This window comes from Melospiza melodia, chromosome 5 (assembly GCF_035770615.1).
Source record: "Melospiza melodia melodia isolate bMelMel2 chromosome 5, bMelMel2.pri, whole genome shotgun sequence".
Lineage (NCBI taxonomy): Eukaryota > Metazoa > Chordata > Aves > Passeriformes > Passerellidae > Melospiza > Melospiza melodia.
Window position 1 is genome coordinate 69,136,750 of NC_086198.1, and position 24,066 is coordinate 69,160,815.

A 24,066-nucleotide genomic window follows, 5' to 3' on the forward strand; every position below is an offset into this window, starting at 1 on the left:
CACATCTGAGGACAGTAAGAATGGGTAGTGGAGTTCATACCCATGAGGACATTTGAGAAAGGGTTAAGTAAATGCAATAGATGTTCCCAAGATGCTGGGCTGCACTGTGGAACATCCCTGATAAGATAAAACCTGTTTATTATAGCTCTGGGTGCAGTGATGCATGTGAGACTCTTAGAAAGGAAGAGACCACAATAGCTTCTGATTCACCAACAAAATATTACATAACAGATGGGAGAAAGCTTTGTTTTACTAGTGCAAGGCTTACTAACTCAAGTTATTAATGATGGGACACCCTTTTGGTGTGCTGGCTTTTATCTGAGGTTTCCAGAGCTGATTTAAACACTTGATGTCAATGCAATAAAGAGATGTTGGAGCATTATTTCCTTCTCAGAGGAAAAAACAGGTAAAACATGGGATTCTCTCAGCAGGTTAATTTCCTACATGGGAACACTCCTGACTCAAAGAAGTCCTGGCCATGCTGTGTGTGAAAAGACAAACCTCCCTGAGGCAAAGCCACCTCACTGAGGCCCCATGGCAGAGCAGTCCAAAGTCCAAGGAGTGCCACGTGCACTGGACAAACAGCTCCCACTGCCCCTCCCCAGCTGCAGAGGTCATTTATACCTCCTCAAGGCTGGCACAGGCTAACAGGCCAGGATCCTACTCAAATCACAATTTATAAGATCATTCTTGCAAGGGATTGTGTTACAGGAACAGTTTTTCATGCCTCTCCACCTCTAAATAAACCCTGTATTGCACTGGTCAACATTTTTACGTCCATACCACCTCCAGTTTTCCACTAATGAGAGGAGGAGCATTTCAGCATCACAGAAACTACCATAGAAAATGTTATTTTAATGAAATTTTCATGAAGAGAGCATGAAACTCATAGACCAAACCTCTTCAGTGGTAAGGCAGAAGCGCTACCAGCACGCTGCTGAGTTCTATCAATAAGAAAAAGCAGAGAAGTGTCCTGACCTCAAAGGATACTTGATGCTGCTAAGCCAGAAATTCTGGATGGCTGGAGGATGGGGATAACTGGGATAGAAATGAGCTGAAGTATTATGTACAAACTCATTCCTTTAGGGGCTATTGCTGAGATGTCCCAGACCAGCTAGAAATGGGTGAAAGACAGATGTGACCACTCCAGCTGATCACAGGATATTTATGAGCCAGCACTGAGGTGCTGCTGCCAAAGTGAAAGGTCCTCCTTCGGAAAGGTCTCTGGGAATGGCAGGAGTTAGTGCCCAGGCAGGGGGCTGGAGAGCCCACTGGCTAATAAATCACCAGGGGCTAATAAATCAAGGCTGTAAGAAAGCAGGTGCATCCAATATATTTTAGATTGGGATTTGGAATTCATCCCTTTTTTTTTTTTTTTTTTTTTTTTTTTTTTAAGGGGAACAACAAACTAATACTTTACTTAAAGTCATTATGACACAAAACAAATTCTCTCTTCAATGTCACATAAAGGCAATATTATTGGATGCAAATTTCATGTCATGGTGGTGCAAAACCAGGTGCATCATTTCTGCTTTTAATGCCTAACACAAACTGAGACCAGTACAGTCATAGATACTCAGAGTGGTCACTTTTTCACTTTTGCACAGTTTTAGCATAATATATTTAACAATGACAAACATATAGTAATTTTAAATTTGCAATTCCAATGAACTGCTAGAATATTTTAAATAGGTCGGATTAAATGGAGAGACTAAAATTTTCATTTTATGAATTTACTCACCACCCCATCATGAGATGTTAGTGGGTTTTCTTGAAACTATCAATGTACTTTTTGAGTTAGGGCAGTTCCACAATGAAGTAAAAATACATTTTAAAAAGTTCCAACAGAGTTCTACATGTAGCTCTAAATGAAGGGGAGGGAGATTAGGAGAAGGGGAAACCCCAAAAATTACTTTATGCCTGTGTGTTTTCTTTCAAAGTTCTGAGAATTATAAAGTGATACAGAAAATACAGGAATAAAAGGGATCTTATTCTAAGCAAATTATTAACTACTTCAGCAGACATATTAATTTAATACATTCTTCATTAAATTTTATAAGGGTAAAGCTGAACAGAAGGCAGTAAATCTGCCTCCCCTCCCCAGATTTAAAGAACTAAAATGTCAGGATTGTCTCTAATTTTTGCAATTAATCACAAGACTCCCTTATTTGAGCAACCTGAAAACCAAGCTAAATCTGACTTCAGGCTGAATGTGTCTGAAAAAACTAAAACAACTTGTGCTGATCTCTGATTTCACAGAATTAAATCATGCTGCTGTGGTTTGCAGCTGTGGAGCAAATAAGAAAATAAACAATACCTTAAGAAAATAGCTGCATAAACCATAGCAATCACAAATTCTCCAGTAAGCTTTGGTAAAAAGCAAGACCAAAGTCAATGCCTGCATGGTGAAAACCAGAGCAAAGAGAGCACAGAGCTGGGAACAGTTCTGTTTTGTTGAGTGCTTGAGGTTTTTTTTAACTTCTGAAGGAAGCCAAACCTCAACTTCCTTATTCTGCTGGGCAGTGTAGACAGAAGGAATCGTGACACTCATTCCCCAGGTTGGCATATTCCCAAAATATCCCAGGAAGTAACTTCAGCCAGCAGCACAGGGGCTGAAGAACCTGCTCTGTGTTCCACTGGGAGCACCGTGCTCTCACATGGAGCCATCTCTGTCCCTGGAGCTGTGCAAAGCTGCGGCACAAGGGCACCTTTGGCTCCTCACTGCTGCCCCTGTGCCTTCCTGCTGCACGCTTCCCTTCCCAACCACCCTGCCAGGCTCACTTGCTCCTTCTGACAAACAAATCCTCTGATACTGACACAAATTGTGGCCAGATTAAGATTTGAGGCATCTGTCTTGGGTCTGGGAAATTGCCTATTTAACGAACGTCCGGATTTTCATTGTCTGAGCAGCCTTCACTGCATACACAGGCCCAGATCATCATTCTCAGGAGGAGCAGAAGAACACTGAGACATTCTCCATGTTGTTGAGGGACAAGATTTGCCTTCTGGGCACGTCAGCAGGAGAGGATAGCCAGCTACTTGTGTGTAGCCTGCAACTCCTCCTGTCTCTCTTGCATCTCCAGCATCACAGCCTCACCCTGGCACGGCACAGAGAACACTCCCGTGCTCCACTGCCATCTCTCCTGCTGGCACTCCCTTATTGCAGTCTGCACTGGATCTCCCTTCTGTGTACCAGGGTTACATGGCCATTTCCAGTTTTTTCAGAAATTGCTGGGTTTTGTAACGTAAACCACTATCAGCTGAAGGATGAAATTGGTATCTTGATATTGACTGCAATGCTATCAAAAACAGCTCCACCTGAGCCAGCACTTAACCAACACTGTTACCAGCAATTTTAGAAACAAGATTTTGAGCAGTAAAACAGACCATGGAGACAAAACTGATCATCAGTATTAATCACTAATTATACTAGCATTGTACACAACTAACCTAGCTGCTCCTTATCCATCACCTGTTCCCATACAGTGAGCAGGCAACAGGCTGAAGCACAAAGGCAAATCTCAAACAACTTTTACACAGAAAGAGTAGATTAAAGACAGGACCAGGAACATGTAGCTGCTTTCCCACATCCATACCAGAGCTCTCAGCCTGGGTTCTCTGCACCACCCAGGCCAAGCACAGACAAAAGATGCAAGTATGACATTTTTGTGATAGGAAGAGGACTGGAAATCTTCAGGCTGCAGTTTTGGCAACTTTCTCAAACACTAGATCTGCTTTAGAAAAGGACCTTATAATTGACTCAATTCCTCATCTTGTCATCAATGTACCAATATATACAGAATAATAAGATTGAGGTGATTGATTTGCCTTTGCTTTCCAGAATTAAAACTAGAGGAGTGAGACATCACTTGAAGCACTTACTGACCAGAAAAGAGAGAAATCTGATGAAATTTTAATTTTAGACCTACCTATGAAATTTACTTTTAGACCTACCTATAAATATCTAAGAGATAAAAAGTCTTGAATAGTTTTCTTCTGATATTTGCAAAACAGAATATTCACTTCACAGAACACTCAGATGTACTTTGCCACCACAGTTATTTGGCTAACACTGAGTATATTAACATATAACACTAATAAGTAGAAGCAGTGTTATTTTAAATGTTAACCAAGTAAGATTTCTACTCCAAATAAACATATCAAGAAAGGGTTCTTCATAAATTCTGTAACATCAAAATAGAAAAAAATTCCATTATACTACTGTGATGCTAAATGAAATCTCCCTCTCTGTTCTATTTTATGAGGCTAGAATAAAATTAACTACTCATGAAGAAGCAAAATTAAAGAGGAGAAGAGAAGCAGTCATAAAGAGATGATACCCAAATATTTATAAACCTGAACATTTACAAAACCACCTAAAATTATTCAAATCCAAAATAGCCTTTGCACAAAAGCACAGCTCTCTCTATTCCTGAACTAAGACAACCAGATATTTCCTTTTAAAACATCTTGCCTTTAGGTAATGAGGGCAAAGAGAAGAAACTATTTCCCATTTTCATGCTGTTTTGGTTCCAGGCGAGGATTTGCCAGGCCAGGATGTGACTGATCACTCTAATCACACATTGTCTCACTGTGCTGAGAATACAAAGCATTATCCTCATTATACTGGTGAAATACATCAAATTTAGCCACACAAGGTGAACATGATTAATTTCACTGAGAAAGGAGACAACACTTTTTCTGAAACATTACTTGCCCACATTGGAATTTATTTACCATTTACTACGTGCCAGAACAAAGAACAGAGGGGACTCAGGTGGCCAGGCAAATCACAAGGTCCCATGTGCTAGTGAGGATGGTTAAACAGAACTATGGCCAAGGGAATTTAATGCATTGTAGATTGCAGGATATGACATCAAGTTGGGCCCTTGGAAAGACACTGGGAGTGCAGATTGTGTCTGCCATTCTCTGAGGGGCTGCAGCAGCTGTGACAGCCCCAGGGACCAGCCAAGTGCTATGTCTCATGCTGCAACATCACTCCAGGAAATGTTACTTGTACAGGGTGTCTTTTGGCAGACCAGGCACCTTCCAGCTGCTCCAGTCCAGTGGCAAGACCAAGGAACAGAAATCCTATCCTGGATCTGACTGGGTGCCAGGGTCTGTCTGTCTAGCATGGATGGAAGCTGGGGTCCATTTCAGCAGCTCTGAATACTTGTTTCCTAGCTGCTGAAGCAAATTTTGGATCCCCATGAGCAGCATGGTACAGGACTGGGTGTCCTGACTGTCCAGTTAAGGGAAGTTCACAAGGAGAGTCAGAGGAAGCACAGCTTGACAAAACCAGATTTATCTCCCCTCCTTAACTGCTTCTCTGACATCATACACTTCTTTACACCCTGCATAAACTCTCTTCCACCTGATACCCCTGCTCTACTTGTAAAACTCAAGGTCCAAGAGCACTCACTGTAAAAAATATCAGAGAGCAGATTTGGGAAAGGGCTGAGGCCGGAGGAGAGAGGTGAACACTTACTGAGTTTTAACCCTTTTTACTTGCTTTTTATCTATTCTTAACCTACTGGACTGTAAGCACTCAGTAGCTGAGTCAGCGTTTTTCCATCTCTATAAAGCATTACCTAGAGTTACAGTAACAGATGCAAGTTTGAAAAGAAGTCTAACAGTGCAAATATAAGAAGCAACATGAAAGTTTTAAAATTCAATCAGTTTCCATTGAATTTTTGGATATGTGACCAAATATCCTCAAGAGATGCTCACATCTCTCTCTGTCACATATTTTGACATTGAGATAATGCAAAGCATCTCAAAGTAAATCCAAGTTCTAGTTTTTGAAACCTTGCTCACATGAAGGTTTCTGAAAGATTTGTCAAATATGAGTATGGAAACAACCATAGCCATAACTTTGTCCTGTGGACTTAGAGAAGAGGAAAAGTAACACATCTAAAAGTCCTGGGTGAAGAGAACATTCACTCCAGTGCTCTGTGTTGGCCCTCCAGATCCCCAGATCCTCATACCAGGTTTTCTAATGCATTTTCAGAAAAATCCTGATGCTCTAAATGACTGTGCTAAACTTGATCATTCCTTTAAAGAGCAGACTAAAGCCCAAAAGCCATATGTGCAGTAACTCCCACCCAGGACAGTCAGGGGAAAGAACCATTTAATTTAGATACATGAAATGACAGCACTGTCAACAATAGGAGTGTACAAGTTAAGCTTAGGCTTCTCCCACCCCTTCACCCCTCTTTTTGACTTTTTCAGACTAAGTCCTACATATTATATGGGAGAAAGAAAAATGCCAGTTGCTGGGCAGGAATACATTGTAGTGCCATTGCAGAATACCATCTCCTCCAGGATTTTCCACCAGAAGATATGTCTCAATTGCAAGAAAAAGCACATTCCCTACTTTTATTTTTCCTGTTCTTACATTTTTTGAAAACAAACCCTAAAATCAATGAACACACAACATCAGAAAAAAATAGGACACTCTCCAAATATTCTGGGTTTTAGTTGGGCTTGACTTACCAGGTATGTCTCTATCTGATGGTAGAGGGATGACATATTTTACAGGATACAGAATGTTCATACTGTGTGTGCAGAAAACATGACTGAACAAAAGCAATGTATTCTGCTTTGGTCACAGTTAATACTACACATATCTGCTCTCTGGCTGATGAACTTGCACAGTTTGAGTTTAAGTGTTTCAGACTGTAAACTGAAAGTTAGCTAATGGCAACTGATCTGCATCACTTGAGAAATCACTGGTTTACTGATCTTCAAACAAATGTTGAATTAAAATTAGTGCAAAAACTTACATGTACATAAAATTTATCCTGTACTTGCATACAGCAGATCACTGATGAATTTAGAAAAAAACTTTTGAAAGAATGCATACCTGGCATTATATATATATTGATATGTATTCATTAACAGGAGGGCAGCTGCTACTTACTTTTAATGTGCCAGTTCAGAAATCACAGTCAAACATGTGACTAAAAAATGTTAAAATATCTGTACTTGGGTTTGGTAAACAGATTCCTGTAACGGCACCACCCACATTGTGTCCTAATGCTTCACTAACAGTAGGGCAATCCAGATAGTATCTGGTTAGCCACTTAATCAAACAAGAGAAAATAAGAGAGTGGTGAGATTTTGCAGAATCAGAGAATCATTTAGGTTGGAGAGGACCTTTGAGATCATCAGGTCTGGCCTATGACCTAACACCACCTTGTCAACTAGGCCTTGGCCCTAAGTGCCACATTCAGTCTTTTCCTTGACACCTCCAGGAACAGTGACCCCACTACCTCCCCAAACAGCCCATTCAATTCCAACTAACCCTTCTGTGAAGAACTTCTTCCTAATATCCAGCTTAAACCTCCCCTGGTGCAGCTTAAGACTGTCCTCTCGTCCTGTCACTGGTTGCCTGGGAGGAGAGACCCACCCCCACCTGGCTGCAGCCTCCGCTACTTTGCAATAAACAGCTACTTCAGTGGCTTTTTAAAATACTTATTAAGTTCTTCTAAAAGCAGAGGGAAGTGTTTTCACCAGTTTTACTTAAATTAAACATTCTGAACAAGGTGCAAGGGGGCCCTGGATAGAAGCTGAAATGGGCTAGCTGCCTGTATCTGCTCCTCCTCATGGTGCCGTGGGGATCTGTACATCCATGCAATGTCAGCCAGCTGCAGGCCTTGCCAGCTGCCCAGTGTTTCAGCCTGGCAGCACTTAAGGCAGGCCACTGCTGCATAGACACCACGTGCACTGCACATCACTCTAAGGGAGGCCAAAAGCCCCTTGGCCAAAGGATTTGAAATTAGCTGGGACCAAGAAAAGGGGAAGAAAGCATGGCCGTTCAAATGCGTGCAAGGTCCCAGGAAGGATCAGAGGATATAGCATTCTGTGGCTTCCTTGTAATAGCAAATGTTTACTTAAACTGTCTGCCACAAAACTTCCCATAGGAAAGTCCTCAGAGCCTCCAAGAAATCAACTCTCTGAATCTCTCTCTCTCACATCACCCTTTGCAGCTGTGGTGGAAACACAGTGCTTACAGCACAGCGGGATCCCAAGTAGCAGCTCTGAAGACCTCTGTCCTGGGGAACACACACTGAGGCATCACCAGCATTACTTGGTCTCCACTAGATGCAGCCCAAACTGAAGGGGGGAGGGGGCTTACTTTGCTTTGTTTCTTTTACTGAAAACAGTTTTTGTTGCAAGATCCACAGTGGGGAAAAAAAAGATGGTTGTAAGCCCCTCAAGGTGTTCAAGGGCAAGGGCACAGCCACCAAGGCAGCCTAGCCAAACCAGGAGCTTGCTCTCCTCTGCTGGAATGGGCTCCATGCCACAGCTTGTAACTGCTGAGGAGCTGAGCTCACTGAGAACAGCTGTGTGTCCCTGCCCTGCCCTGCTGGACCATGCCACCAGACTGGTAAGGTTTGTCTGTACCTGTTCTGCAGGACACCCCAAGCACCCTCTGCAGTGTCAGCCTCTTATTATCCTCAGCACCTGGGGCAAGCTTAGCCACAGAGCAGCTGGTCATCCCTGCTCTGGGCTATGTTGTGAAATGGGACAGGCACTCTGCTCCACAGGATAAAGAGGACACCTCATTTAGGGAAACAGCATTCCAGAATAAGAATTAAATGTAGTCTGTAATGGGAGAAGAACATGAAGAGATTGCATCTTTGAAGTAAGACGACAAGATTTTAATCTCACTATCTAGTAAGAAGCCAGTAAACAAGAGGACAAAAGTCAACTGGGTTGAGATATCTAATTAGTTCATGAAGCATTTTACTGGAAGTATAATTTTACAGGTATAGCAAAGCAAGAGGTACTAATTAGTTGCAACTCATTAAGTGTAAGTTGTTTAGTAATTTAGGAAAAATGAAAGCAGACATGGCAAGGTTGGTACAGACAAGAATTCCACGTAGCTGAGTATCACATTTCCAACAGCAGCCAGTCTGCACAAGCACCAGAGGAGTAATTTGCAATTCAGTCCTGACCCATGGGGACAGGCAGGCAGATCCTACATTCCAGCTTTTCTCAAAGAAACATTAAAGGACAAAAATAATAAAGGCCTTCATTACAAATGACCAGGTGAGACAATTAGTTCTGTCTCCACCCATAAGCTATTAAAAGTTCATGTTCCATCTGTAAAAAGCATTATTATTCTAAGTAGAGAGATTTTGGATAAATAAATCAGCTGTGTTCACATTCTCACCTTTTTGATTTCTACTAATACTTATGCAGGAGTAAGGTAAGTCTCTTACCTCTTTACTTAATCTTATTAAAATACTTACCTCTTTATAAAATGCATCCTTCTTAGGGAAACAGAAACAAACAAACATCCCAGGTAAGATATTACCAACAAGAATTTAATTGCATAATATTTTCAAAACTTGTGCTTTACCCAGGATAAGTTTGTAGAGCAGAGGGGAGTTCAGAAACCATTGCACATACTAGGATAGAAAAGAGACTTAAAGACAAAATAAAGCCCTAGCAGGGAAGCAAGTTCTGTGAACAAGACCACAAAAGCATGCAGAAATGTCATCACTCCAGCTGGAATGCTGGCAAACTGTAGATATTCTCTACCTTTCTGCTTTTAATCCCATCCATGAAACACAAGTACCCTCAGAGAAAACATATGTAATTTAGCTAATCCTTTTTCAATTACACAAGACAGTGGTTATAGGCAAAGGTTTCCTAGAGCAGCAGCTTTCAGAGAAGAGTCACAATGACATTGAATCAGACTCATCCCCTGCAACTGTCTGCCAGGGCTTTTTGAGCCTCTGTGGTAGTGCTCTACAGAGATCCACCACAAACCCAGTAGAGGGCAAGACTGCAATGCACCATTTTATTTGGTGGTAACTGCAGAGCAAATGATTCCCTATAAAAGCAGGCACCAAATTCTGGGAAAGTCTGGGCCTGGAATTTGCAGCTCAGTTATGGCTTAACTAACAATAGCTAAGTGTAAAAGCCACATGAGAAACAGTTTCCTTCCCATAGTCCACTGGTGAAGAAAACTAAAAACAAAAAGAAAACTAAAAAAGTCTGAAAACTCCACAAAAGTAAATTCTTTTCTTTGTACTGAATGGACATGCTGTACTCCCACTCCTTTACAGAGGAAGTTAAGAGCTTCTTTGTGTCAAGCCTACTCTCTTTCTCTCAACAAAATAGAAATGAAAGAGCCATGTGAATTATTAACAGATGACAACAGAGAGCTAGCCAGGTATTTCAAACACTTGTGTCTCCTCTTCCTACATGAATTCCTCAACAGTACATGCAAAGTAAGTCTTCTTACTACTTCCATAATTTAAATCTGTAATTGGAGCTAATTAAATAAATTGTTGAGAAGTAAAGGCTTTTTTATCATTCCTTTCTTTCTCCTTTCTTTCCCTGGGAGAGCATTCAACGTGACTGACAGTGATACAGTGGCAGGGGGGCTTCATGCCTTGCTCTGAAGGGCACTTGGTGACCAAGTGAGGATCCTTTCCCCCCTTATTGCCTTTTCAGTACCACAAGCTCATGCAGTACATCATGCAATCCGGTGGAAACAGAGGCACCATTTACTTCTGAACTGGAATAGATACATAATGGGGAAAACTGAAAACAGACTAAAGCTTTAGTCATATTACAGCGTTAACCATCATGTCATAGCAAAAGCAAGTCTTGTTTATTATAAACACCTTGGATGGCCCCTTGTCCTCAAAATCCCCCCTCCCCAAGCCCCCAAACAAACAGGTGAACAGGACATCACTACATGAATCCAACACCATTGCTTGACAGCATGCTTGCTATTTACACAGAAGTACAAACTTTACACTGCTTCAGTCCATTCACATTTAACTCAAATAAATTCAGAATTTGTCAAAGCATCCCTGCAAATCCAATGCAAAAAATAAAACTGGAATTATGTTGAGTCAGTATCAGAGCAACTGAAAGATATTTGAGAACTGACATAGGAAAACCCATCAAAATTAAAACTACAGTAGTAAACTTTAAAATAGCAAACTTTCTGACAACTTTGAAAAATAATCCAGATGACCATAAAAAAGCATGTATTTTTCTATTTACTTAAAAATTTAAATCCATAAATTTCAAACTTTCTTCAGTTAAAAGGACCATTTCAAAAGGCATGGTAAAGCACAGCATCTGACATAACACAAATGGAGGAGTAAAGTTTCCCACAGTGGAGCAGAAATCCCCAAGTCATGCCTCAGGGCAAAAGCATTAACCAGAATAACCTCTCTGGTTTGAATTTGACTGTGCTTCACACGTACACTGTTTATTCTACCTGCCGTAACAATGGACAAAAGCAGCACATACATTAGCAGCAGCTCCTACTCAAAAACAAGAAGCACAGCACATTCCCCCCTCAGCCAGCTCCCTGCTGGAAGTGCTCCAGACTAAGCCACAGAAACTTAACAGTGAGCTTTTGAATGACAGGACATCATGTGCTCCAGCAGTCGAGTACTTACAAGGTTTCTTAAACAAATTGATCATGCCTACAATTTCAGACGAAGTCAGAGAAACTTCAGACTTGGTCTTCTCTGAGGAAGAAACAGAAGCCATGAAATCACCAAAGAGAAGGACTTGTCTGGGCATTTTTTTTGTGATTTTAAAGAGAACTCTGACGGACATATTGTCGTGTGATAGGAAGTCTGTAGGAACAGCCTTACAAGTTAAGCTGGGCATGTATTTCAGCACTCTGTTCTTATTTAACACTTTCCCTGTGGAAAGTGCTAAGGGAGATATCAACTGGCAACAGCCAAAATTATTTCAGATTGATAGACAAGACTTCCCAGCTGATCTTTCATTTGGTACATTAGTTTATACAACAGCTTTTTGCTCAGTCTTCCCCAACCACAAAGCCAAAAATAGCATTACCTTCCCACAAGGGCAATACAGTGAACTGGGACTACTAGGCAACTCTTTATAGGTGCTATGAACAACAGTAGTGGTTTTTAAAAAGTAAGAAAAATCCTGATATTATATTATCCATGTTTTTATCTAGACAAGAACAGTTTAATGTCAATAACTGCCATCACATCTGGAGGCTGCATTTTCCAAGAAAATTTATGCTAGACACCAGTATTTCCTGAAGCATCCTATAGTACCATGAAAGCATAAGCAGTCTATGCTATTTCTCATGAAAGAAGCAACAATGATGCAAATTCCTCTTAGAAAGCAATAAAGTTTTGAATAAATCCTAAAAGAGCTTCATTATGCAGTTCTCAGTCAACACTGGCTGAGCCAAATCCTACTTTGTGCTCAGGGTAAAATTTCTCATGGCTCCAGTAGTTCCTTCCACAAAGGTGGCACTCTTCCACAAACAGACCTTAGCAACCAGGGCTTAAGGGAAAATATACCCAGTGAAGCCATGCTCTCACATCTGTAGTTTGGCAGAGAAATGGGAGATCTGATTTTCAAATCTCCTGGGAACCAGGTAGCTTATCATGCAGTAAAATCCTCTACAGGAAATGAATGTTTTAGTGATGCCTTTTCAGATCTTGCTTGGTGTTCAAAATCATATCTTACAAGTTTTACCCAAAGGCCAGGAACAAGTTGCTAAGCTTAGGCCTTCATAACCCAAAAGTGTTTAGACCAAAAAATTTCCTGTAAAATTTAAGATGTAGATGAAAATGTGCTTGCTCTATGTGAAACCAAAGTTTCTGGTTGTCATCCAGTTTCAACAGAGGTCCTTACCATTTTCATATCAATTGCAGAGACTCTTGAAGTAAGATAAAGCCTTCAACAGAGAGGAATTTTAATTAATCTATTGTACACAGTGCATTTAATAGTATCTGATTTCTGAAATCTCCCTCTGTGTCAATTAAAAACAGTATTTGTGGAGAGACATTGAGGAGTCCCACGCTGCTTAGCAGTGCCTTTTTTTCTAAGCACTGCAAATACTGACATACAGAATAATCCCCCTAAACACAAACAAATGGGATTGAGCTGGAAATGAGAAAAGATAAAATAAAGAGCTTGAGAGTAATATCCCCCTGTTGCTTTCTCCTCTGAGGTATATCGCACAGATTTGTTTTGGCAGATATACCAAGACTTATGTGTAATAATGACTTCAGCAACTTCTTTCTTTAGGGACATATTTTATTTCACTAATGATACATTCTCAGAAACCAAGAGAATGACTTTCACCCAATTTAATTTTTAATTAAAAAGAGCTTAACAAAAAAAGGAGAATAGAAAGATGAAATTGCTCTGGTCTGACAAAATACATGGCTTTTTGACCCATCTATAAGGGCTACTTTCTTCACTCCAACAGCTGACAGACCAAGATTCTCTTCAGCAAATAAATCACTTCAGCCAGCCTTCCTCTTGCAGCATAACACTGGATCTAGCCTCCCTCCAAAATATCCAGCAAGCCAGGGTTAATTAAGACCACAAGAGCTTACAACAGGGCTCAGGACCATTAGAAAGGCTACACAGGTACCTGAGCAAACACTTGCTGGACTCAGGTGTGGTCACTACCCTGAGCACATTCTGTAGCTATTCAGGTCCTTTGCACCTCAAACCCCATGACTAAGATTCAACTTGGAGACCAACAGTTGAATATTGCAGTACTGAAAAGCACTGCAAGGCTTCAGTACTAGAGGCATTACCTAATCTAGCATCAAAGTTGGAGGTGCATGAATGGCCACAGAACAGCCTCCTAGCTGAGGACAATTAGTAGTGTTTAATTGTCACATAAGGTTATCAAAGGACCTTTTGTACCAGCAGCAGGGAAGCAGCATCACTCAGACAGCAAGCATGAAAATAAGCGGTGGACAATCTGGTAATGAAGAGGCAGAAGCTACGCTCCCTAATAACCCCCTAATATCAGCTTCATCTCAGTCACACCCAAACTACCTGCTCCCAGTGTCACAGCCTTTCTTTGTTTAAGCAGAGATGAAAATTGAAACATAAGCTTTTGTTACACATCAAAACATCAAATGCAAGAGGATTAAAAGGTGAAGTGACAAAATCAAACAATGCAAATTTTAAAGAGAAAAAGCATTTTCCTTCAATTTTCTTACATGAAAATAGGTTTTAATAGCTGAAAAGTGTAATGCAGTAGACATTTAAAAGGTCTTTGTTTACCCTGAATTGGTAACAATGCCACGCACGATGCCAAACTGAAATTTTTGCATCCTCTTGCCAGCTTAGTTTACCTCAAATTTCATCTTGATTTATTTTTAATTCAATGGGAAATGGAGGCAGTGGGACTTATAAAGGCTCGTTATATATAATTGTAGATATGGAGGTTATTAATGCAAGCACAGATTTGGCATAGGCACTAAACCTTTAACTCAGGAAGCACACTCTGTCAGAAAACTTACCTGCTTGTTAAAAACCCAACAGATCACCAACTCACACTCCAAAGTGCTCCAAAGCTACATGCAGTCAGCAGAGAATACTGAAGCTAGTAAAAGAAATCAAGAGAGAGTGGCAGAGAATGAAAGCAGGCAAAAACCACTGGAGCCAGGAAGTTTCAAATGAGTGGTTAATTGTACAAAAGGTGGGATGCATTATTTAGAGAAACATGTCCCACAGGAACTACTCAGGAGGTGAGAGAGGGTTCTCAAGCAGTGTAGTTGGAATCTTGTTTCTCATGTGCCCCTTTAATGTTGGAGGTCTGAATGGTAAACTTTCAAGTTAGCATAAAAAACCTGTCAGTGTATGGCAAACAAACCCTGCTAAGTATGACTAGCAAGGCTGCCTGGAGCCCACTGAGTGAGCTTTGAGAAAGACTTCTTCTGTTTCCTTGAGAGTGGACAGGTGCTCCACTTTCGGATGAACAGTTCCAGCAGCACAGCCCTCAGCAAAAGCAATAAAGGGGTGAAGGGAGCAGCACCCCCCTGGAGGTGTGCACCTCTGCCCTGGAGCAAGCACAGACTGCAGAGTGCATACTAACACTCCTCATGACACTCCCTTCTGAAGGCAGACAAAGAATACCATTTGTCAGAGTTTTCAACACAATACTTCTCTGAAGTGCTGACTTTGTGCAAGCAAAGGCAAAATGATAATTTTTTAAATGTCTTTACCAGAAGCCTCAGTTGGAATGAAGCATGTCTTGCATTAATCAACAGTGTTCCATCAAAGTAAAACCTGTTAAATGTTGCTTCTTATCTTATTAAGCCACAAACCCTGTTCAATATTGCTCTATTATTGTCTTATCTACAAGCAGCTAAATTTCTGCCAGGTTGGTTCAACATAACCAACTTATGTTGCCGTGATTCTGACATTTCAAAAAAATTACGTAACCAGAGCAGAAATAAAAACACTTGAGCAGCTGAAAGAGTGGAGCTGAATAAGGAGTGCTACAAAACAGGAATAGATTTAGGAATAATGAGGTCACCTCAACACACATGAAGTTATTCTGTTCACTCAAATAACTTCACGTTTGGTAGTAGCCGCAGCAAAAAATACCACATAATTTTAAAGAGACAGAAGCATTTTCAATGCTCTGGCTAATTAGAAAAGAATTAACACTGAACAATACCATCATGTATTCCCCTTCCAGGTTTCTCCCGGCTTGACAGATGAAGAGAGAATTAAGAACGGTGAAAAATGTTCCTTCCCTCCCCATGTCCTCCAAGTGAGACACCCCTTATCTGGGCATGTGCTTGCAGCTCCAGAGCATCAAGCAAAAGTGGCATTTAGGGTGCACCAGAAACATCTTGCGCCTGCTGGAGCACTCTGCTGTTGCTGTGGTGGCAGCATGAAAGGTCTGCTTCTCATCAGGTATTTTGGCTTTTCAGCCTTTCTTATTCCAAATATCTGCAGTTTGTTCTTTAGGGGAGACAAGGAGAGGGACATACTATTGCCAAGGGAGAGACACACGTTTAACATCTCTCCAAACTGTCAAGTCACACAAGGTAAAATTCAGAGCCACAAGGTCTGGCAGGGCCGGTGTTCAGGGTTTCCTGGCTGTGCACAGCAGGTGAGGACGGGGGAGAGGCAGGAAGGCAAGGAGACCCCTGTTCCAGTGGCCACAGATGAAGGAACAACCAAGAAATAGACAAGAAAGTGAGGGATCCACACAAGCTTAAACCACTTGGTCTATTCATTGGATTGGTGAGGTCTGTGGAGCTAAGAACTGGATTGTGTCTTGGATTTTTTTTAAAAGTATACCCAGAGATCGTGCCTCTTTTTTTTTTTTTTTTTTGATATAGAAAGGAATGCAGCAGTCTACATCTAATAAAAGAAAGTTCCAGATGTCAAAATTGTTCAAAAAGCATGACTACCTACTGAGATAAAGCATGATAATGCTATGCCTAAAAGGGAGTTGGTATCTAAGCAAATACAGATTGGAGCCACTGACTCATCCACCCTGGGCCTTTAAGGCAAATGGATGAAGGGCTGACAGAAGGAAGAGAGGGGGGAGGAAAATAAGGAGGCATAGAGAATTTAAACAGTATTAGCTACAAGAGAATCCTAAATAAAGATTAAATCACTGCCTAGTGGATTTTGGGACTTCTGAAGGCATGGCCATGAAATTAGCAGAAAACTGGCAGTTCATGATGCATGATGACTTTTATGAGGAAAACTTTCAGCAGTATTTTAACTTTTAAGAGCTTCCATTGGATATTTCTTCCAAGCAACTTAAAGCATAAGGAGAAATTGGCATAGTTCTTGCAAGCTGCTTAAAAACATAAGGAGAAACTGGCATTTGGTGGAAGCATCTAAAAATCAGCACTCCCATTTCATAATTAACTCAACTATCTATTTTAGTATAAACAAAAAGTCTTTCCCAAATTTTTACCATTTAAACATCCTGCTGCTTCCAAAACAGTCATGCACTCCTAAGGAAGGCAAACAGCCCAGGTGCTTCCTGTTCCACTCATGTGATAAATATCATTGGTGGAACAATCTAGGGTGATCATGTTCACCTAGTTTTAGTTAATTGAATATAAATACAAATCTTTAACGCAGGAGAAAGCACTGTTAACTTCAGCTTCTGTAACTAGTTCTCACACAGGTCAGGTTTCTTTACAGATTAAGAGGCATTTCAGTCTTCTAAGGAAATGTTTTATGCTTCTCAGCATTAAGGTTTCCATAAGAAAGTTCAGTATCTCTTCATTCATACATATTCTTACAGTCCTTCAATGGACTGAATTTTAGGCTTATCCATTTACAACTTCATTTAAACATCATAAAGGCTACATGGATTTCCCTTTTGCATTTAATATGAATTACAAGTAACTAAGCTATTGAGGATGAGGATTGCCTTTCATTTTCATGTGAGAGTCTTTCAAAGTGTATTTTCAGGCCTGTAAACTCTAAAGTAGTTGGACCAGTTCCCTTGGAAAAGTCCAAGTATCTATGAGGGCAGCCTATTTAATAATTTCAGCAGAAGTAAAATAAATATATAGTTGCTATTATTTTCATTAACAATTTCTGAAATAAAGACACCAAAACCACAGGTGAATAATTCAGTTTAATTTACCCTCAAGCAACTTCCTGAACTGAAATCTAAAAGAGTTATTTTGTTCATGATCTAGTTTTCCATAATTCCTTCCTATATTTTTATCACTGGAGATTTCCTTATTGCAGCTTTGTTTTTACACCTTAGCAAAGGAATCCCAATAAGTTTGGGAATAGAAAAGATTACATATTGAATCCTTAAAGATAGTTTTGTCACTCAGTTCTGAACTTTAATTTTTGAAGAGAGACTACAGAAGAATGAGATGAGTAGGGTTGTTTAGGAGTCTCAGAGTGTTTTCTATGACAAAATGTTGCCAGAGAAAGTTTCAATTCAGTGTCAGGAAAAGTTTCTAAACAGAGTTTAATTAGCAACTGGACACATCCAGGAAATGCAGGTACATTCACCTTAACAAGGTGCTCAGAAATCCAATGAAATTACCAGTCCTACACTTAAAAGAGGAAGACAAGATAAACTGAATACTGTATTGCTTCTTAGAGACAGTTTCTAGGACTCTCTTGTTCAAATACTAGATCATTGCTGCAGCTTGAAATGATGGAGAAGAAAAGAAAAAAGATTAGAAAAGTAAGAAAGAAAACACAAAATCTGTTCCTGCTGCAAAACCCCATTTCTTAGAATTCCTATGCAAATACTTGGGTCTTGCTATCCCAAGAGTTCAGATATGCTCCAGATTATGTAAGACACTGGGTGACCCACTCGCAGTGAGAAAGAACTGCAAGACCAGCCTGGTCAGATCTACATTGTTTAGACACAAGCAGATTCAGACATAAGCAGATCCTTTACAGTAATTTATGAGGAAGGAAGATGTTTCCTCTGTAAATAAACTGAAAATGTGTTCTGTCTCTTTAATTTACAATTAAAAACCCAGTTTATTTTTACAGTACCTGAATCATCAGTACCCAGTACCCCAGACTGAACATTTTGGTTAGTATTACTTTCAGCTGCAGCCATGTTTTTTTGTGGGTGTCTTTGGTTTGAGTTTGGTTTTTGGTTTCTTTGTTTGTTTGTTTGTGTTTTTTTCCAAATGTTACTGAAACAAGAAGTATAGCACAACACATTTATATCACCACTGAGATTTTGAAATCAAACACAAGGTAAATTCTCCCTTATCTTCAAATCATGCACCATGCACTAAAGTGTCTTACATTTTAGGCTGATTTGGAACAATGCAGTAGCAGCACTGTAAGGGCACAACAGTCATTACATTACATTAGAAGTCTTGAACATGTGAATATTATAGCTGCACTTCATAACAAGGACCTGTAAGTCAAGATTCCCAGGAACTGCAGAACTCTGTAATAAGAAAGTCACATTGTACAGGTCATGTTTTTCTTCTTACTGTCTGCATCCCTTCCTCTGTTCACTAATGGAAACTAATAATGTTAAATGTTTATTTAATACACACTTTAATTATAAATAGCATTTCTATTTAACACAATAAATAAATAGTGCCATACATGAACACTCTATTGGACAGCTTAATAGTATTGAACAGTATTTTAGTATAAGCACTGTATTAGCTACCTGAATGTTGCAGAAGCACAAGGATTTGCCAGAGCTTATTTTCTTCAGATTACATTATCTAGTTGCATGTTTCCCATACTCTAAATTGCACCAAAGAGTAGACAACTACATTAATAGGCTCAATAAAATATACTTTTACTACCTATATTATGTAGGAGCATTATAATGTCACATTGTATCTTTTAGATCTGAAAATACTGCAGCCATTCCTAATTACAACATTTGTCTTTTGTAAAACATAGTCAGATTAAAATAACAGTTTAAAAGTCCTTGAAGAGCTTCTCCAGGGAAATTTGCCTGTGGGTTATGTATCTTTTGTACTCTTGCTTCATGTACAGAACCAATCTTTGGTTTTGGGAAGAAGTCTCATTTTAGCCAACAATATATGCAATATGCAAACTACAAAAGACACAAACCAGCACTATGGGTATTGTTTTAGCCTGGGCTTTATCAATAAAATCAATCATCTCAGTGGGAGCTACCCAACAATGACAGGAGAGTTCAAGTCCCGTTTGACCTAAGGATAAAGACGATGGAGCTGAAGAAGCACCTTGTCTTGGAGACACCTCTGTCTACTCTCAGTTCACAATGTTACAGATCTCCAAGAAGCTTTTTAAAAGCTGCCTAAGCCTTTGAGCTGCATTTCAGCTGAGAGATTCATTTGGATGTAGTGGAGGAAGGTCACAGGGAATTTTGAGTCCTTGAATACAGACCAGATAGTCAGACCACTGCCATAGCAGCAGTTAACACGATATCTCATAATTAGCTCTGATAAATACTTGGGTTTCTTTTCTCTTTAGAATTTCCTGAAGAACTTTACTTCTCTCCATCCTAGTCAGCCACTGAAACCCATAGTTATAGTGAACTTTCAGCTCAAGAAAGCACTAAATAATATTAAAATTAAACATGTGTCTTTTCCTGACTTTCTAAGATTATTTAACCACTGTCAGATGCCTGAGGCAGAACATCACAAACACATATATCACATTAGCAAAGTCAAATCAGGATTTGTGTCAATTTTTCCTGTCCTAAGCCTATGAACCTGAATTCCTAAGTACTCTTAAGATGCAAATTTGAACTTTGAAACTGTAATGTAGGAGCACAAATGAAAAAAGTATTACCATAGGGAATCCTTTAATTGACCCAGTTCTAAAAGTAGTAGAGGAAGCATAAATCACCTTTTGCCCTTACATAATTTTTCCTACAGTACTCTTCATCAATATTCTCTCAGAACTCAGCATAGAAGAGATTAAAACAATGTAGTCTACAGAATTACTAAACCTGAGTCAATTGTTGTCAGCAAGATCACAAAAATAACAACCAAAACAGAAACTAATGTTAATTTTGCAAACATGGTTCCAGGCCTTCTGAAAATACTGGCTTATCAAAAGCATTGTAAAAAAGTCAAGAATCATCAAGTTTCACAGTTTGGACCCCATTTTAAAATATAAGCTGCTCCAGAGCATAGAAATGGTGAGCATGGAAATCTTGCTTAGAACTAGTCAATCTAATTAGGAAAAAATAGTTTCAATTCCAATTATAATTTGCTGACCAAAAGAAAGAAACAGACTTAATTACAATCAGGCTATACTCTTGCAATCAAACCACTTCACAAGAATTAGCTCTGCCTTAAAACATACTATATTCATTTTCCTAAAGCTCTTATTCTGTATTATGCACAAAAATTCAAAAACATACAGACATTTAGAGGCTGGATAGAAATACTCCTCTGATTTTAACAGAAATATACCATCTATCTTTTCCAAAGGAAGGAAAAGCAGAAAAAACTATTGCAAAATTATCAAGAAAAGTTCTTGCATACTGGGCAGCTTCCTTGTGGAACAGAGCAGATGCAAAAGGTAACCAGTTCTGTTATATATTGGGAAGATAAAGGAACATGAAAAATGGCACATGACAACTTCTTTTGTTTGTTGTTGTTTTACTTAGAGCTGTCATACTATTATTTCAAAAAGAGTTGATCAACTATAACTCTGCTCTTCAGCATGAGGATATTGGCTTTTAGAGGAAATTTTTGCAGAAGGAGCTTGAGCCTTTTGCTTCACTCTCTCCAGGCTCTCTGGAGGATCCCAACATTGTCAGGTGCAGCTTCCATATTATAACAGATCTACTTACTTTCTTGCCAGTATAGTTAAAAAAGCCAAATCTCTCAACCTCCAAAACCTTATTGGTTGCCAGCTTGGTAAATATCAGGCATGGATCTCACATCTTTTATCCAGAGAAGGACCGGGTGCCTACACTCAGAAGCTGATAAACTCCAATGCCCTTTGTGATGGCCACAGAGAGAAATACACCCAACCAGCAGATTCCCCAAATGGTATATGAAACAATTATTGGATATTTACAGTGTAGGTTTCAGATCATCAAAATCTTGAGCATTTTTACTGTAATTGTTGCCCTACAAGAATTAGCAGATGGATGTAACCACCCCAGTTTTCAACTCCTGCTGCAATGTTCTGCAGATGATGTGATATGCTTAACTTGCTAATTAATTGCATATCATAAAATACTTTCCATGGATCTGTGAGCATCATTTCAGATTGCTGCAACTGTCATGCCATCATCTTGGTTGTCCTTCTCAGGTCATGGAGGCAACAAAGGCATTGATCCTTTCTACGTACAGTGCAGGGGACAGGTGTGGCTACAGTGAGCACAGGTGAGTTTTGTAGAGGAGTTTTCCACAGAGTGTAAGGATGAAGCCATCCTGCTGAGCTCCTCTACCCCTGGTCCCAGGCCTGCATGGCCAGAGGCACCAGATGAACAAACTGTGGACTGAATGAGTAAATTTCTCAGGTGTCTGGGGTCACTCCCGTACTGGGCTGGAACAAGGACATGACACTGCTCTGCATAAAAACAAGCGAAGGCAGAGTTGAAGTCCAAGTCCATTTACAGGGAGAGGCTTCCTAGCTGGTTTTGTGATTTTAAATTTGAGAAGACAACCAATTTGTTCACATTAATATGTAGAGGGTTCACAAATCAAGGGACTTTTCCTGTTGAGGCTTATCACTAAAACTCATTGCAAGAATAATACAGGAGAAGTCTAAAAATCTAAAAAATGAATCATGAACAAATGCTACAACAACATTGACTAAACCAAGGTCTCTGTCTTCCTGGCAGGACCCCTTCTTCATTAAATAGGAAATAGATTCCTTACATAGCTAATTACTCAACAGTGACTCATTTCAGAAAATCTTAGTTATTTTTACTTCCTCTGAAGTGACTGAAAGGACACAACCAAATGTATCCATAGTCATTGGGTGTTATAAGAATGAAATGTGAATTGAGCAAACATAAAAAACAGGAGAACAAGAAATTGCAGAATAAAGGGGAAAAAACTTTGGATGATGCAAGTGAAATAAAAAAAAACCTTTAATATCATATAAAAGAACAATATTTCCTGTTCTTCCACATTTTTGAAGAATGAAAAAAAAAAAAGAAAAAAAATAAAAGCTTTAATGGACAATACCTTAAAGGAAATCTGAAGTCTCTGGAAAAGCTGGGTACGATCACCAGTAAATGTGACTCTGAAGCCATAAGCATTTTAGCTTAGAAAATGTGAAATGGTGGAATGAACTAGAAAAAAATTGTCTGCATTAGGAAAAAAACAAAAATATTAGACTTCAATAAATTTGTTCAAAACTTGACTAACACTACATTCACAAATGATTTACAGAGAATCTCACGGATTAAGCAAAATCTCTACTAACTGCAAATTACTTTCTAAAAAGGTTTGGACTTTTTCTGCAGTAAAAAGCAGAATATTCTAACAACAGGATATGTGGGTGGTTACGAAAGAACACTGGGTACACTGTCAGAAAAAAAAAGTAGCTTTAATTCTCTTGGAAGAAATATTATATGCAAATTCTATACAGAAACATATCTGTATAGAATCTTGCATATTTTAGTTATGAAAATTGTATTAGTCAATCTACATGCTATTGTACCTGACCACCCTCACAGACTGTTCTTTGAACATGTGTCATTTAAGCCAATGGGTATTGTATCCTTTTGGGCAAAATATAAAACATGCTATTTGAAGAAGGCTGTATTGCTTGCAAAACTTAGGTCTATCCAAAGGAAACAGAAGGTAGTTCAGAATCTGTAATCCTTGCATAAAAGTGGCATGAAAATATGAGGTTAGAGAGAGCAGGTAGGAAGCATCCTGTACTCAAAGAGCATTTTCCATTGGTGGTGGCACATTTCTTACCTTTCTGCTTTGAGGAAATAAGAACATGCCCTGCCTGTAGTACAATAACAGACCCCATCTCACAAACAGGTATGTCACAAACACATTTGTACCCTCAGCTGAGGTGTAGAACATTTTTACAGTAGAAAAATGTCAACATTACTATAACTATCTCAAGAAAACAGAACCTTTGTTTCTCAGCAGCAAGCCAATGTATTTCAGCTGATCATTTCAGAAGAGTTGCCAAAGACACCTACTTGTCATTCATTCTCTTTCCACATAAAACACCAGCTGAACAAACATTTTGGCAAGACAGTCACAAACCAGGACTTTTAGGTAACCAATAGTCTTTTGAATTTACCAGGTGATATGGATTAGACAGCACAGATTCTTTAAAACCCCAACAGCTTCAAACAGAAGAATCATACTGCTTTGTACAAAAGAAAAGACAGCATTTCTATGTTTGATGGACTCCAAATCAAAATTTATAGATTTGTCCTGTAGAGTAGGGCGTTCGCAAATGTGATGAACACATTTGTCCTGGAACCATGTTACAGAATGGCTGCTATAGAAAGGAATTGTCTGAATTTCAACATTCTCTACAGAAAAAAGAAATAAATGGTTGGGGGGGTGTGCAAAGAAAATCTGAATGGAAAAAATCCTCCGTTGCTATCACTCCACTTTCAGAGGAAACATGCAGAGTACAGTATGGCTTAACTGTTTTCAGCTTCTTCCAATACTTTTTAGAACTGCAGCATCTAAGGAAGTAGAGTTGCAAATATTTTATAAATAACCAGTCAATCCAAAACCCAGCAGAAAGGGAAAGATTTGTTCTGAGAGAAGCACAAATGTCAGAACTACTCCTTAGCACCAATTCCCAGCAGCAGCATTCTGCAAACACTCTGTGCATGTCCTGGCAAAGGGAGACTTG

General features: G+C 39.5%; 1 protein-coding gene across 8 annotated transcripts in view; it reads right to left on the reverse strand.

Annotated features, from left to right (window-relative positions):
• Positions 1-24,066, reverse strand: part of CRACD (capping protein inhibiting regulator of actin dynamics) — a 130,207-nt gene that overhangs the window by 45,204 nt on the left and 60,937 nt on the right. For 3 of the 8 annotated variants that reach the window (XM_063157227.1, XM_063157226.1, XM_063157228.1), the window contains exon 3: positions 11,439-11,510. The exons of 1 other annotated variant lie outside the window; for it this stretch is intronic. In XM_063157227.1, coding sequence (XP_063013297.1) covers positions 11,439-11,463 — 25 coding nt within the window. In that variant the 5' untranslated portion in view covers positions 11,464-11,510. Of the gene's footprint in view, positions 1-11,438; positions 11,511-12,666; positions 14,066-14,300; positions 14,384-22,415; positions 22,538-24,066 lie in introns of those variants that run through there. 4 more of the 8 variants (XM_063157231.1, XM_063157230.1, XM_063157232.1 and 1 more) reach the window with 4 other exon arrangements.